The 12636-nt window shown below is 41.8% G+C and overlaps 1 protein-coding gene and 1 long non-coding RNA gene across 2 annotated transcripts in view; one reads left to right on the forward strand and one right to left on the reverse strand.

The window, feature by feature from the left end:
- BLNK (B cell linker) overlaps positions 1-12636 on the reverse strand; it is a 93249-nt gene that overhangs the window by 21255 nt on the left and 59358 nt on the right. Inside the window, exons 4-8 of the mRNA XM_053388791.1 lie at positions 9568-9633; positions 5514-5570; positions 3660-3706; positions 2492-2526; positions 1081-1234 (exon numbers count right to left, since the gene is read on the reverse strand). Of these exons, the coding sequence (XP_053244766.1) occupies positions 1081-1234; positions 2492-2526; positions 3660-3706; positions 5514-5570; positions 9568-9633 (359 nt within the window). The remainder of the gene's footprint in view (positions 1-1080; positions 1235-2491; positions 2527-3659; positions 3707-5513; positions 5571-9567; positions 9634-12636) is intronic.
- LOC128414078 (uncharacterized) lies at positions 2229-5878 on the forward strand. Its single transcript, XR_008330575.1, has 2 exons — positions 2229-4270; positions 5348-5878. It is a non-coding gene; the product is annotated as an uncharacterized LOC128414078 (long non-coding RNA).

The raw sequence follows: 12636 nt of genomic DNA on the forward strand, positions 1-12636 counted from the left end.
TGCAAAGCAGGTTCAGTATATTGTGCTCTCTGGTTCTCTGCATCTCTGTCTGATTTAAGAAGCAACAGACTGTACAAGATTATGTCTATTTCCACCCCCACCCCCCGCACAGTAACACATCCAAAACTACTTTGGATATGACATACTTACCACGACTGGATCAACAGTCAAAGTTACTTGTGCTTGAAACCCTCCCTAATATCCCAGCCAAAAAACACTTCTGGGGATTGACATAAAATGCATTGTTTGAAAACTGGGCGCTGTAAATACCGCCTACCCTCGACTCCCTGGCAATGAAATGGGAAGTCATAAAAATCATCCGACTCCTGGAATTGATCACTTTTGAGAAAACAATACCACTGAGAGAACTGAGCGTTCTGAATATTTTCCATATCAGCTTGCACAGCAATTTTAAAAATAAAATAAAGCTTTTTTTGTTTAATAACAAGCTATATTTTTAAAAAACCTCTTCATTGTTTTGACAGGAACTTCATATCTTGGGGGTGGGGATAATATTGTGAACTTTTCTATGACTGGCATTTTAAAAGCAGATTGTAGATGTGGGGAGCCTGATCTGGACTTCCTCTGCCCCACTGGTCCAGATTGCCCTTGAAATTGACTTTTAAAAAGTCACTTGTGCTAATTTTGTGAATGGTGTCATGTGCAGCTCAGGTCTGAGTTCTGTTATAATTTAATTTTCCACCTCACAGAAAAGCACCCAATGAATGACCCTAGACTTGTGTGTGCCATTAAAAGGGCGGGGGAGTGGTACTGTAACCTCAGCCGACAATTAGAAATTACAACAACAAAGGGCTTGTGGCCTTTAAAGGCCAACTAACTTACTGTGACATGAGCTTTCATGGACTCAAGCCCACTTTGGCAGATACATAAAGGAAACAATTGTAAGGTGGGAGTTAGGAATGCAGGTAGATCATCCTACGGAGGCTCAGCCCTGATTAGGAGACCGGGGAAACGGGGTGTGGCCACCATTTAAATCCCTCCTGCTTCCTTCAAATTCTATGCTATTCATTATGTTCTGGAATAGGAAAACAGGTGCATAGAATGAGGCATAAAGATTACCTGCATATTCTCCTCCAGCACATGAGAAGGCTGCTGGAATCTTCTTTTCCTGCTCGCTTGGTGGGGGCTCATAGCTGTCATCAGGGTTTTCTTCGGTGGGAACCACATACATCTCAGGATCAGAGTGGTCATCAGGATTCTCATAATCACTATCCTAAAAAAAATATAAATAGGGCATCATTCATTTTCTTAGAACCCTGTAAGATGCAACTCTTAGAGAGAATACGGGTGTTGGGTTGAGATATGCCATAGTATCGTTTATTTTTAACACCACCCCAAAATGTAAGCAGCTCCCCCAAAGTCTTTTAATTCTGTGTTTACATGAACGTGATTAGTCCCCTGTGATGTATAATGATTACCTGTAGATGTGAATGGGCTGCCAGAGACTAGTCACAACATGAGAACATTCCCCAGTGCTCAATAAACAACTTGGATGCAATATTTTCTGGGACAGTCCACATCTTCAGTTGACAATCTAAACCTGTCCTGAGTTTACAAAGCAGCCTACGATTATGGGGAAGAGCAGGGGCAAGGAAACTACAGGCAAAGGGCTACATACCTTCATAGGCCACCTTCTGAGAGCGGCATAGCAGTGGTGGGCAGGGGCAGTTGCAAAAGTGGACTAAGCAAAGAATGGGACTCTGATCACATGCCTAAGTTACATTCCAGCTATGCAAAAGTCAGAGGCTTCTATATACAAATACCTCCATTCTCCTTCCAGGCCAGAAACCTTACCACAGGGGGTCAAGGACCCTTCCCAGACAAGAAAGAAGGGTGTGTGTGGCTTGTGGGTGTTTTGCTTGAGGACAGTCCCAAGGGCCAAATGGAAAGACTTGGAGGTCCACATTTGGACCATGGGCCTGATGTTCCCCACCCTGGGTGCAGAGGAACAGAGCCATGTGGGTGTGGGTTTCAGGGAAAACAAGACAAGAAATAATTTGAATGGAGGACCAGTGACTTTTTGGCTGGTAGCACACTCAGTGGGTTTTTATGCCCTGTGGCGAATCCTAATGGCAGCCAGTGAGGCAGGGTGACAGTACTAAATAGCAGACCTTATCAGCATTTGTCATGCAGTGGTGCTGGAGGAAATTGGTGGTGAGTTCAGAACTAAATAGGTCAGGAATAGGGAACCCGTGACCCTCCGGATGTTATTGGGCTCCCAACTCCAGTTCTGATCTAAGTGGCAACTTCTTATTATCCAGACACAAGACCACTGCTGTGAGCATTTTGGTAGTAATGCAGATACACACACACATACACACATCTCCAGCTCTTCAAGAGTGTGACTAGAAGACTGATAATATCATTTATATAAACGGAAGCAAAAATAGATGGTTTGGAGTCAAAAATTCCACAACTCAGATTTATAGTTATTTAGGTGCAATGGTGGAAGTGTGATGAGTGTACTTACAAATTCATCTGACCACTGTTCCTCTTCCTCTGCCTCTGCGTAAAAACAAATAAAATTAGTTTGCTAGCCACTGAAGAGCATGCAGGTTAGCAAGATGTCAAATACTTCCTTCTTGCAAAACTCTGTCTACAAAATGCTCCTAACTGAGGTGTTCATACAGCTACCTAATACTGTAACTTAGATTTACGGTAGTGAAATGAACTGGCACTTGAGGACACAATTCGATAACCATGTGCTACAATATACAGCATTTGCATTTTATGGCAAAGGGGGAAAGCTGCTCCCCCTCCCCTTTGTTTATCTTCTTGGCCACTTCTCATAGGCTGTCACATGCTGTGATATTTGCAGCTATCGTTTTTTCCCAGTGGAAGCCTGCATGCCTGACCATCCATCCCCAATAGCTGTATGCTAGGCAGTCTGCAACACTGATTTCCTATCCCTCGCCTGCACACCATTTGCATGAGACATTAATACAATCTTCTGACAGGAACGAGGCACATGCAGGCACCCCTCTTCTTGAAGAAAGTCAGCATCTCTGTTTAAACAGGAACCAAGAAGGAGAGGAAACATCTTGCAAAACGTTACCCAGGAAATCTGAAGCCAAGGCACTGTGTATAATGGGCATCCAAAACTGCTCTTTCTTAAATCACAGCCTCCGATGCCTAAATGTGGTACAGTACTACTTTTCTCCTGAGGCTTCCTAAATACCATTCTGAAAGCTAGCAAAGGGTTATGTTTCATCAGGTACTTCTTTATGGTTTGATCTTTTAGCTGAGGCAGCTTTTCTGCGGCCTGCCTTTTCACATCTAATAGCCAAGGTAATGATTCAAATTTCTTCATAGTGAGGCAGGGTTCACGTTAGCTACATGACACTTATGATCAACTATGCAATGAACTCATTGATTAAGTGCCCATTTAACCATTACCCTAGCCATGTCGGAACCACTTCTGTGAGTGGTTTCCATGTAGCTGAGATAACTTTTAATTAACCCAACCATCTGGGTGGGGGCCAAGTACATGGGCCCCCACCAAGGAAAGGGCACCCCCAAGGGCAAGATACATGTGACTTGCCCCTCACCTTCCTTTATAAGCCCCAAACTCCCTAAACTGTGGTTGGTACCAACCACGGGACTTAATTAACAGTTAATAAACAGTTTCATGTTCATACCTCTATAATCTACTGGTGGCACACTTGGTGGTGGTTTATTTGTTAGCCTGTGAAAAATACAAAAGTATTATATTACACTTCCAGACCTTTAAATAATAGTTGCATAGCAACAAAGCACTTGGCGAAAACGAACTATAACAAAAAGCTGGTGACAAAAGACCACGACAAAGACACTTAGCAAGAGGTAGATGAAGATGCAAACAAATCTATGGTTTGTGATACTTCTGGGGAAAGAATGCATGTAATGAACATGGATATTTCTGCAGGAAAACACAACAGACAGAAAATTAAGGATGTAAGAAATGCAGATTGTTAGTTACAAAACTATCCAATACAACATTTAGAATGCTAAATAGTGAAATGTCCTTTTAATCTGCAAATTTTAGGTTTGAATGCATCCAGTATTTCTTGTCTATTCTGAATCAGAATCTGATTCTGCATCTCAATATTGTTTTCTAGCTTCTTTATTTGAAAACAAGTTCCTTTCTTCTTTGCTAATCAAAATTTCAATTTGTTTTCCACAGGGCCTAGGGACCAGTTCTGATCCTGACCAGCTTAAGAGGAGCTGCTGATGAATGCAAATCTAAGCAGAACTGGGTTCTCAGATAATGGTGATTCATAAGCTGTTTTAGCTGGAATGATCCTAGTTAGGTGGATGGGAGTTTTCCAAGACATGTCCAATCTGATTTTGAATTTGTAACATCTGAAAGATACAATGTAAGCCAGGCATGGGGAACCTGTAGCCTCCTATATGTTGTTAGACTACAATTCCCATCATTCCTGATTATTAGCCATGCTATCTGGGGCTGATGAAAGTTGGAGTCCAACAACAATCTCGAGGGCCACATGTCCCCCAGCACTGTTTAAAAGCCATGCATCTTTTAGCAAGTGTTTAAAAGTTGTTTACAATTATTGCTGTGTCTACTTATTCATCCCTATATTGTTTAGAATTTTAATGTTATCAGTGCACATTTACATACAAACTGAAATGAATGTCTCCCTCATCCCTACTTCTGAGTGGGCATGTAGAGGATAGTGTTAATCATTCAAAATCAGACAGAGGTCTGCTCAATTGTGGCTGATTCTCAGCCTCCCATGCCCTATCTCAGATTGTTCAGAGGGGCTTCCCAACACTCCAATGAGGCTATTTTTTCTTCTTGTGACCGCAGTAGTGAGTAGAATTTAGGAAACACTTCTTCCTGTGAGCTTCCTTAAGGTAATTTATCTTAGAATCCAAGCCAATGAAGTTAACCATAGCTGGCATGCTTAAAAAGGATGAGTTTATCTTTGATCACAGTATATGAGAGTGCAGTGAAATTTCTCAGTGTTTCAGGTTGGCAGTAGATGTCTTTTTCGAATCGGACTGGCCTGAAATATGACATGGTTGTTTGAATTATTTGTGGTTTTAACTAAACAAAATGCATTCCAACTTCTACAGGCCTGAGCTGTTAGCAGATTTCACAAAATACCTGTAGATGCCATAAATCATTTGATACAGTTACAAGGCTACAAGGAGTTGGAATTTCCTGCAGCGGCTATCCACATAAAACACATGCTTAAACATGCTTTTAAACACTATGTGTTACATTTTTAGCATGCATCACACAGGTAAGTGCTGGAAAAACAATCCATGAGATGGTCCCGTGGTGGAATGGATGTTCAAGTTTGCTCTGCCTATGTACTTTTAGGAAAAAAGAAAATTAAGAGGCTGATGGTCTAGGGACTCGACAGGAGAGAGAAGGCGCTGCTTTTACAAGTAAACCCTGGCAAAAAACACAAAAGCATTACACTGAAAGCGGGCAACAAGACTTCATGCTGAACAACCAAAACTTGTGCAATTCTCAATCGCCATACCGATCCCATGTATTTTTTCCAGTTTTGCAAATTATGGCCATTTGTTCATTTTGGAACCTAAGTATCAAAAGAGAGAAGAAAAGACAAACGTTTCTCAAGCAGGTTAGGTCTGTCAGTTTGTGAAAGCTGTAACACTCGTACTTGCAAATGGAACGAAACCACAAATGCACACCACTGGTATTTCTGTAGCATGACATAGTGAGTCTTTGACAGTATGAGTTCCACATGTGCATTTGGAGGACTTATCTAGTTGCTTCGACCCAATAGCTGCTAAAGTAATCACTCAGCTGCATTTTTATTTCTTGTGAGTTTTGGCTGTTCAGATTGGTGAACCTGCTGCTAGAGAAAGTAAACAGAAAGCTCCTCGTGTGTGTGTGTGTGTGTGTGTGTGTGTGTGTGTGTGTGTATTGCTTGAATATGTGTGCATCTGGTGAGCAGTCAATGGAATGGAACCATTTACAAGTCACGTAACCTTGCTCAACTGGTTTGGGAATCACTGGCATTATAACATTTACAGGCTTGACCATAAAGCAGGGCTGTGGGACCTGTGGCCCTTGAGACGTTGTCAGACTCTCTGATCAGCTGCAGCCAGCATGAACGATGCTTGGCGATGAGCTGTAGTCTTGCAACATCTGGGAGGATCATGCTCTCAACCCCTGCTATTAAGAACAGTATTGTTGATGGACTAGGGGAAAAGAAACCGGTCATGCCTGCTCTTGTATCTGTTAATAGCACCAAACAGCAAGCGATACTGATATCTGCAGATCAAGCCACAAAGTGGGATCCTGCAGAAAAAGTTTGCAACCCTCATAATAAAATTTCACAATAGTTATCAGGCTGATAACAAACCTGATGAACGAAAAACTCCTACACTTTTCTTTGCAACAAGTAGCACAACGAAGCCTCTGTCTGTAGGTGAGAGAACATGACTGATGTTCCATTGTCATCATCATCATCATCATCACAAGGTTTAGAGGCCTAGATATTCTGCCATAAACCCCCCTAGTTCCCCATTTTAGTTCAGTTATGCTACAATTTATGGCCCTCCTTTCAGTATTGCTTCCCCTTTCATGTTATGCTTCAATTCATTTCCTTGACTGCACAGTCAGCATGCAAAATGTAGCTATTTTCACTGATATCGTTTTCCCATTGTGGGAGGGTCAAAAGATGGTGACCCGGTTCTTGTACTCCAAAGTAGCTTTGCTTTTACAGTAAATAAAAAAGGAAGTCGTGTATTTGTCAAATGTGGTGTGTTCGGTCATGCATGCTCCTGTAAGCCAGTTTGCCCATGTGCAAGGTTACTCATGTGGTGTTTGGCAGGTGCTTTCAAAATCAGGCTTCTGCTAACAGAGAAACGGCCAGCCTAGCCCATCAGTACAGCTTCAAGGATGTCTACACTTCTGCACAGAAAAGAAAGTTACACCAAGTGCGTTTTCTCTCATCACTTTAGCATTGTGATTTATTTAATGATGAGCATTCTTATCCTGCTCTTTCTCTCTCTAAGGAGGGTCAGAGCAGTGTCAATTAGAGACAGTAAAACAGTATGAACACAACAGGAACCAACAACAAAACTCACGGCATTCAAAATATAAGAAGTCTGATTAAATACAGCCATATGGATCTCCTAGAGGGGATCTGTTTTTAGCAGACCTCTCAGAGAGCTGTAATTTCCAGCACTCTCAGCAAACTACAGTTCCCAGGATTCTTTGGGTGAATGATGGTTGTTAAAGTGGTATAAGAGTGCATTAAATGTAAGATATGGATGTTGCAGCAGCAGCTGTGAATGGGGGACTTAGTATACCTCCTTCTTGCCCTGCATGTGAGCAAAACTGGCTGCTTGTTCTTGGTAACAGATTGTGGGACTAATTTTTTTTTTGCCCACAGCTATCTATTGATGCCATTAGAGCCAAGGAGAAGCACAAGCATTTTCTGGGGTGGAAGGAAGGTAATAATTGCAGGAGCGATATATGAGCTAATATAAAAGGAGTCTAGCTCCAGAGTGCCTTTCTGTAGGCATCTATATTTAGTCAAGTGTTTTAAGGATAAATACAGTGTTAAGCGCGCACACATAGCAGTTGTGGTAGGGGCAAATTGGTTCTCTCTCTCTCTCTCTCTCTCTCTCTCTCTCTCTCTCTCTCTCTCTCTTTCCCTAAAGAAAAGAATTGCTGCAAGCTCTTTGAAGGAGGGAGAACAACCTTGTTGATTTGGTTTATCAGGTCTGTTGCAACAGAAGTTGTTGAGACATGTTGCTATCATGCCATTGTAATACAGAGATACCAGTTTAAACACAGTTGTTGAAAGTGCTTGTCCAATAGGAGGACAATACATAACAGCTGGGTCAAAAAGGGATGCCCTTATAAAAGTTCAGCCCTAAACCCATGTACCTGGGAGCAAGCAGCACTGAAGTCAGTTGGACTTCTCAGTAGACGTGGCTGGGATTGCATTGTTTGTAAGTCTGAGCACTTTTAAATGAACCCACTGTAGGTTATTTCATGGAATTATTTGCAAGGTGAGCTGCATGCTACTTCTATTTCTCCTTCGCCTCATAGAATTGTAGAGTTGGAAGCGACCTCAAGGGTTATCCAGCCCAGCCCCCTACAATGCAGGAATCCAAGCGAAAAAATTACTGAGAGATGGCCACCCAACCTCTGTTTAAAAACCTCCAATGAAGGAGAGTTCATCACCTTCTGAGGTAATCTCTGTAGAACAGCTCTGGAGCAGCACTTCACGAGGAGATATGCTTCCTAACCATGAGCATTTCATGAGGCAGAGGAGCAGTAACAGTGCTCCTACTGAGGCTGAGACCATTCATGATGTAACTTTCAGCCGGCTTTTGACATACACCTGAGTTTCTGCCTCGTCTTTTGCTGGCTCATTCAGACAAAGAAGAGGCCGTAATTCTTAATCAGTTGCATTTGCAAGCAAATGTCAATGAGGTAGACCATCTGAAGCCTACATACACCTAGGAACAGTGGTGAGTTGTCACTGAGAAACATCTGAAGAGAACTCTTCAGCTGACATTTGTGCAGATGGTATGTATACTGCGGGGAAGACCAAGGAGGCACCATGCATTCCACCATCACATAAGTCTGATGCTTTAAAGCTTGCACCAGTTGCCCATGTTACCGGGTCACATTAAAGGATCTTGTGTCAATTAACAAGGCCCTTAACAACTTGGCTGATGGTTACCTTAAGGATCACCTTGGGGAAGTCTCTGTTAGGGATCTCCTATGGCTCAGGTCCATGGTTTGTATTCACCTGGAGCTGCTCATTCAGCATTGTGGAGATGATACTGTGAAGCTCCCCTCCCCTGCCTGAGATGAGACAGGCTGGACTCTTTCTGCTGGACTTCAGATGCTTGACGGAGACCTTTTTATTTCAGCAGACATTTTAAGGAAGTCATTTACGGAACTTAGGTTATCTACCTTTGGTTTTGTTATAGCACTTTATTATTTTGACCGATGGATTGTTTTATGGCTTGTTGAGTAAACTGCTTTGTTATGGCCATCTATGCATATCCTCCAACACAACACTGCCCAAATCTGGGACACCATCTTCGAGGTTCAGAATGGTTTCATGTGTCATATGATGACTGCATTTTCCAGAGTAGTTTAACAGCCAATCACAGGGAACTCTGGGAATCATAGCTCTCTGAGGGGAATAAGGGGTCTCCTTACAACTCTCAGGACCCTTAACAGACTACAGAGCCCACAACTCCTTGGAGAAAGCCATGTTTAAAGTGTTATCATAGTGCTCTAAATGTATGGAGTGAATGTGGCCTCATATACATACTGTTATTAAGAAGACTATTTAGAACTGTTTGTTATGAGCAAAACTGAGAATTTCAAAATGCTCAGTTGGGCATCTGGGCCTCCCGTCACATACCACGAAGTGTTCCATTTAATGCACACTTATTTGGAAGTAAGCCCCCTTGAACATGCTGGGACCTACTTCTGAGTAGGCATGCACAGTTTTCTGCTGAACATGTATCAAAAATAGGCACTAAAATGAGTAAAACATTCAATCATGTAAATTACAGGTGTGCATAGCTTACTTTTTGAACTTGCTCATTATTCCGCTGTCATTTTTCTTGATATCGTGTACTATCTTTTGAAGTTGCCTGTAGAAAATAAAGCATGGACATCTTTCATCATGGCTGTGTTATTAATAGAACAAGAAGGTGTATTACAACATATACAACTAGACACATCAAAAGCCCCGTATTTGCTGTCATATGTTCCTTTCTCCCCCAAACCACTTCTTTCTTTCACTCTTTTTCTTGCTGGAAGTGTTAATTCTTCTCAGAAGCTGTTGGTAAACCCAGCATCTGTTGAGAAAAACTCATCAAAGTGTTCTGTAGCGAGGCAATCTAAAATAAGCATCCATAGTGCTACAGTGCAAATCTTCTCATTGGTCTGATGACAATGATTCAATCAGTTTATTGAGCAACTTCTCAGAAAGTGAATCTATGGCATTCCTTTTTTTGGAATCTTTGGCATTTTTTAGTTTACAAAAGGTTTCTAATTTTTTTTTAAAAGATTGCAAACTTTAAGAGATTTAGGTCATGAGGACAATTATCTTCCCCACTGTTGCTTCGCAGCAACTGGTCCTGGAGGTAGTATATAGTCATCATTTATGATCTGTCTAAATCCACTTTCAAAACCATTTAAGTTGGTGACCAACACCAGGTCTTGGGCTAACAAATCCCATTGTTGATCCATCCACAGTATGAACAAGTACATCCTTTTGTCTGTCTTGAATCTTTCACTGTTCAGCTTCATTGGATAAACCAGATTCTAGTATTATGCGAGAGAGAGTGCACACACTCTTCTCTCTATCTGGTCTCTCCCGGTACCACGTGTAATTTTATTAACCCAAATCAGTTAATTAGCGGAAAGGAAGATTTCAACTAAAAGACCTTTGGTAGCCTCAAGACACCTTTTCCAGAACCTGATCTGTCCTGCAAAAGAACATGCAATAATAATGAATACCCTCCCATTTAATCACGCCTTTTTTGAGCATCCTTGCAGAATTAGAGCACCCTTGCAATATTAGGAATTAGAGGTGGGGAGCCTGTTGTTGGACTCCAACTTCCATCAGCCACACCCAGCATGGCCAGTGCTCAGGGTGATGGAAGTTGCAATACTGGAGGACCACATATTCCCCATCTCTAAGCCAGACACTGAACCATTTGATCTGCAGATGTTAGGCAAAGGTAAAAGGTAAAGGACTCCTGGACAGTTAAGTCCAGTCAAAGGAGACTATGGGGTTGTGGTGCTCATCTCTTTTTCAGGCTGAGGGAGCCGGCGTTTGTCCACAGACAGCTTTCCAGGTCATGTGGCCAGCATGACAAAACCGCTTCTGGCACAATGGAACACAGTGACGGAAACCAGAATGCCCCGAAATGCAGTTTACCTTCCTGCCGCATCGGTACCTATATATCTACTTGCACTGGTATGCTTTCAAACTGCTAGGTTGGCAGAAGCTGGGACAGAGCAACAGGAGCTCACTCCACACCAGGGATTCTAACTGCCAACCTTCTGATCGGCAAGTGCAAGAGACTCAGTGGTTCAGACCACAGCACCACCTGCATCCCCAACTCTGCAGATGTTATCGAGTGCTAAAGCTTATACCCATGCCATGAGCAACCTTGTTTGCTAATTCTTGTACATCAAGTTGATGTTAAGTTGATGTCACCAGTTTACAATTTTAGCTCCTATGGTCTTGGAAAACAAGTTAACCCTAGTATTGCCCCTACATTGAGGGGTAGAAGAGACATATTTCACCTCTACCTCACTGTTGTAGAAAGGGAGCCAAAGAGCTTGTTCCTATTTAGTCAATATTATTTCAATGGAGCTGGACTGTACTCAGTCAATGACATAGTAATTACCTCTCAGCTCGTCTTTGTTTTGGTAGACGTGACTTTTAGTTTTGTATAAACAGGTGTGCAGGTGAAACAGAAATTAAAGAAAGAGAGAGGATTATAGTTTCTGAGCAATGAATGGAGCTCACCAGCTCCAGGCAGATTGTAAAAATCTACTGGAAGTTAGGAATGCCCCCTCAGTCCTTCCCTTTATTTCAACGAGACAGGTAAAATAAATAGTAACTCTCTAATCAGGATGTGTTCACTCAAAAGGGGGTATCAGACTGGTTTCTCAGCGTTATGCCCAACCTCAAAAAATAACTTAGGACAGAGAAATCTTGTTGTTGGTTCTAAAATTGTCAAAGTCAAATACAAATGCTATCAATCCAGTAAGGAAGGTAATGCCATTCAAATGTAGCACTGCTCAGTTGGTGACTTAATTCTGCTCCCCTTTCCCTCTTAACTGGAAGATGGGAAGTGTCTGAGCTGCCAGTAGCAACCAGGTGTTCCATGGATTAGGCACACAAAGGAGTACACAGTCAATTACCACTTGCATTGATTTTTGTCACTAGGCAGTAGGTATCCAACTAATGTATTCTGTCAGGGCAAAGGATTTCCACTTGCACAATCTGGTCAGCAACTGTGAGAACAGCATGCTAGACTAGATGGGCCATTGGCCTGATCCTGTTAACAGATTTAGGAGGTGTACAAAGGGAGGGCAAAGTTCTGTTGTACAAGTAGAAATTCTTGAGTTGATGGAATGTGTCACTTAGCGCTACTCTGTACACAATCCATTGCTTCCCCCTGTCCCCAGTTATAAATTAGGAACTTGCTTCTTTTTTCTTTTAAAAAGGTCTAAGCGCAATTACCCACCCCACCCCCAAATATTTTGCAGATATTTGCAAATATTAAGTCAATAATGGATATTGTAAATATATTTTTCTTATTATATTTATTTACTTATTACATATCTTTATCTATTGCTTAATACCGAAACAGTCTCTAAATGATTTACTAGAAACAATACATATATAAAAACAAATAATGAAACAGGTAAACTGCAGCACCAAATAAAACAACAAAAGCAAAAACATAGTAGCCGATTTGGAAAATGTTTTGAGTCAAGGATCCCTTCCCTCTTCACCCTCCCATTTGCCAAGGCACTTCCTAACTCACAATATACTAACTTCTAAATGTACATTTCTGTAGGATAGAAATCAGAGTTTTAGTATACAGGAAGGTGCCTTATACCAGAGCCAG

The sequence above is a fragment of the Podarcis raffonei genome, chromosome 5 (genome assembly GCF_027172205.1).
Source record: "Podarcis raffonei isolate rPodRaf1 chromosome 5, rPodRaf1.pri, whole genome shotgun sequence".
In the NCBI taxonomy this organism is placed as follows: Eukaryota; Metazoa; Chordata; class Lepidosauria; order Squamata; family Lacertidae; genus Podarcis; species Podarcis raffonei.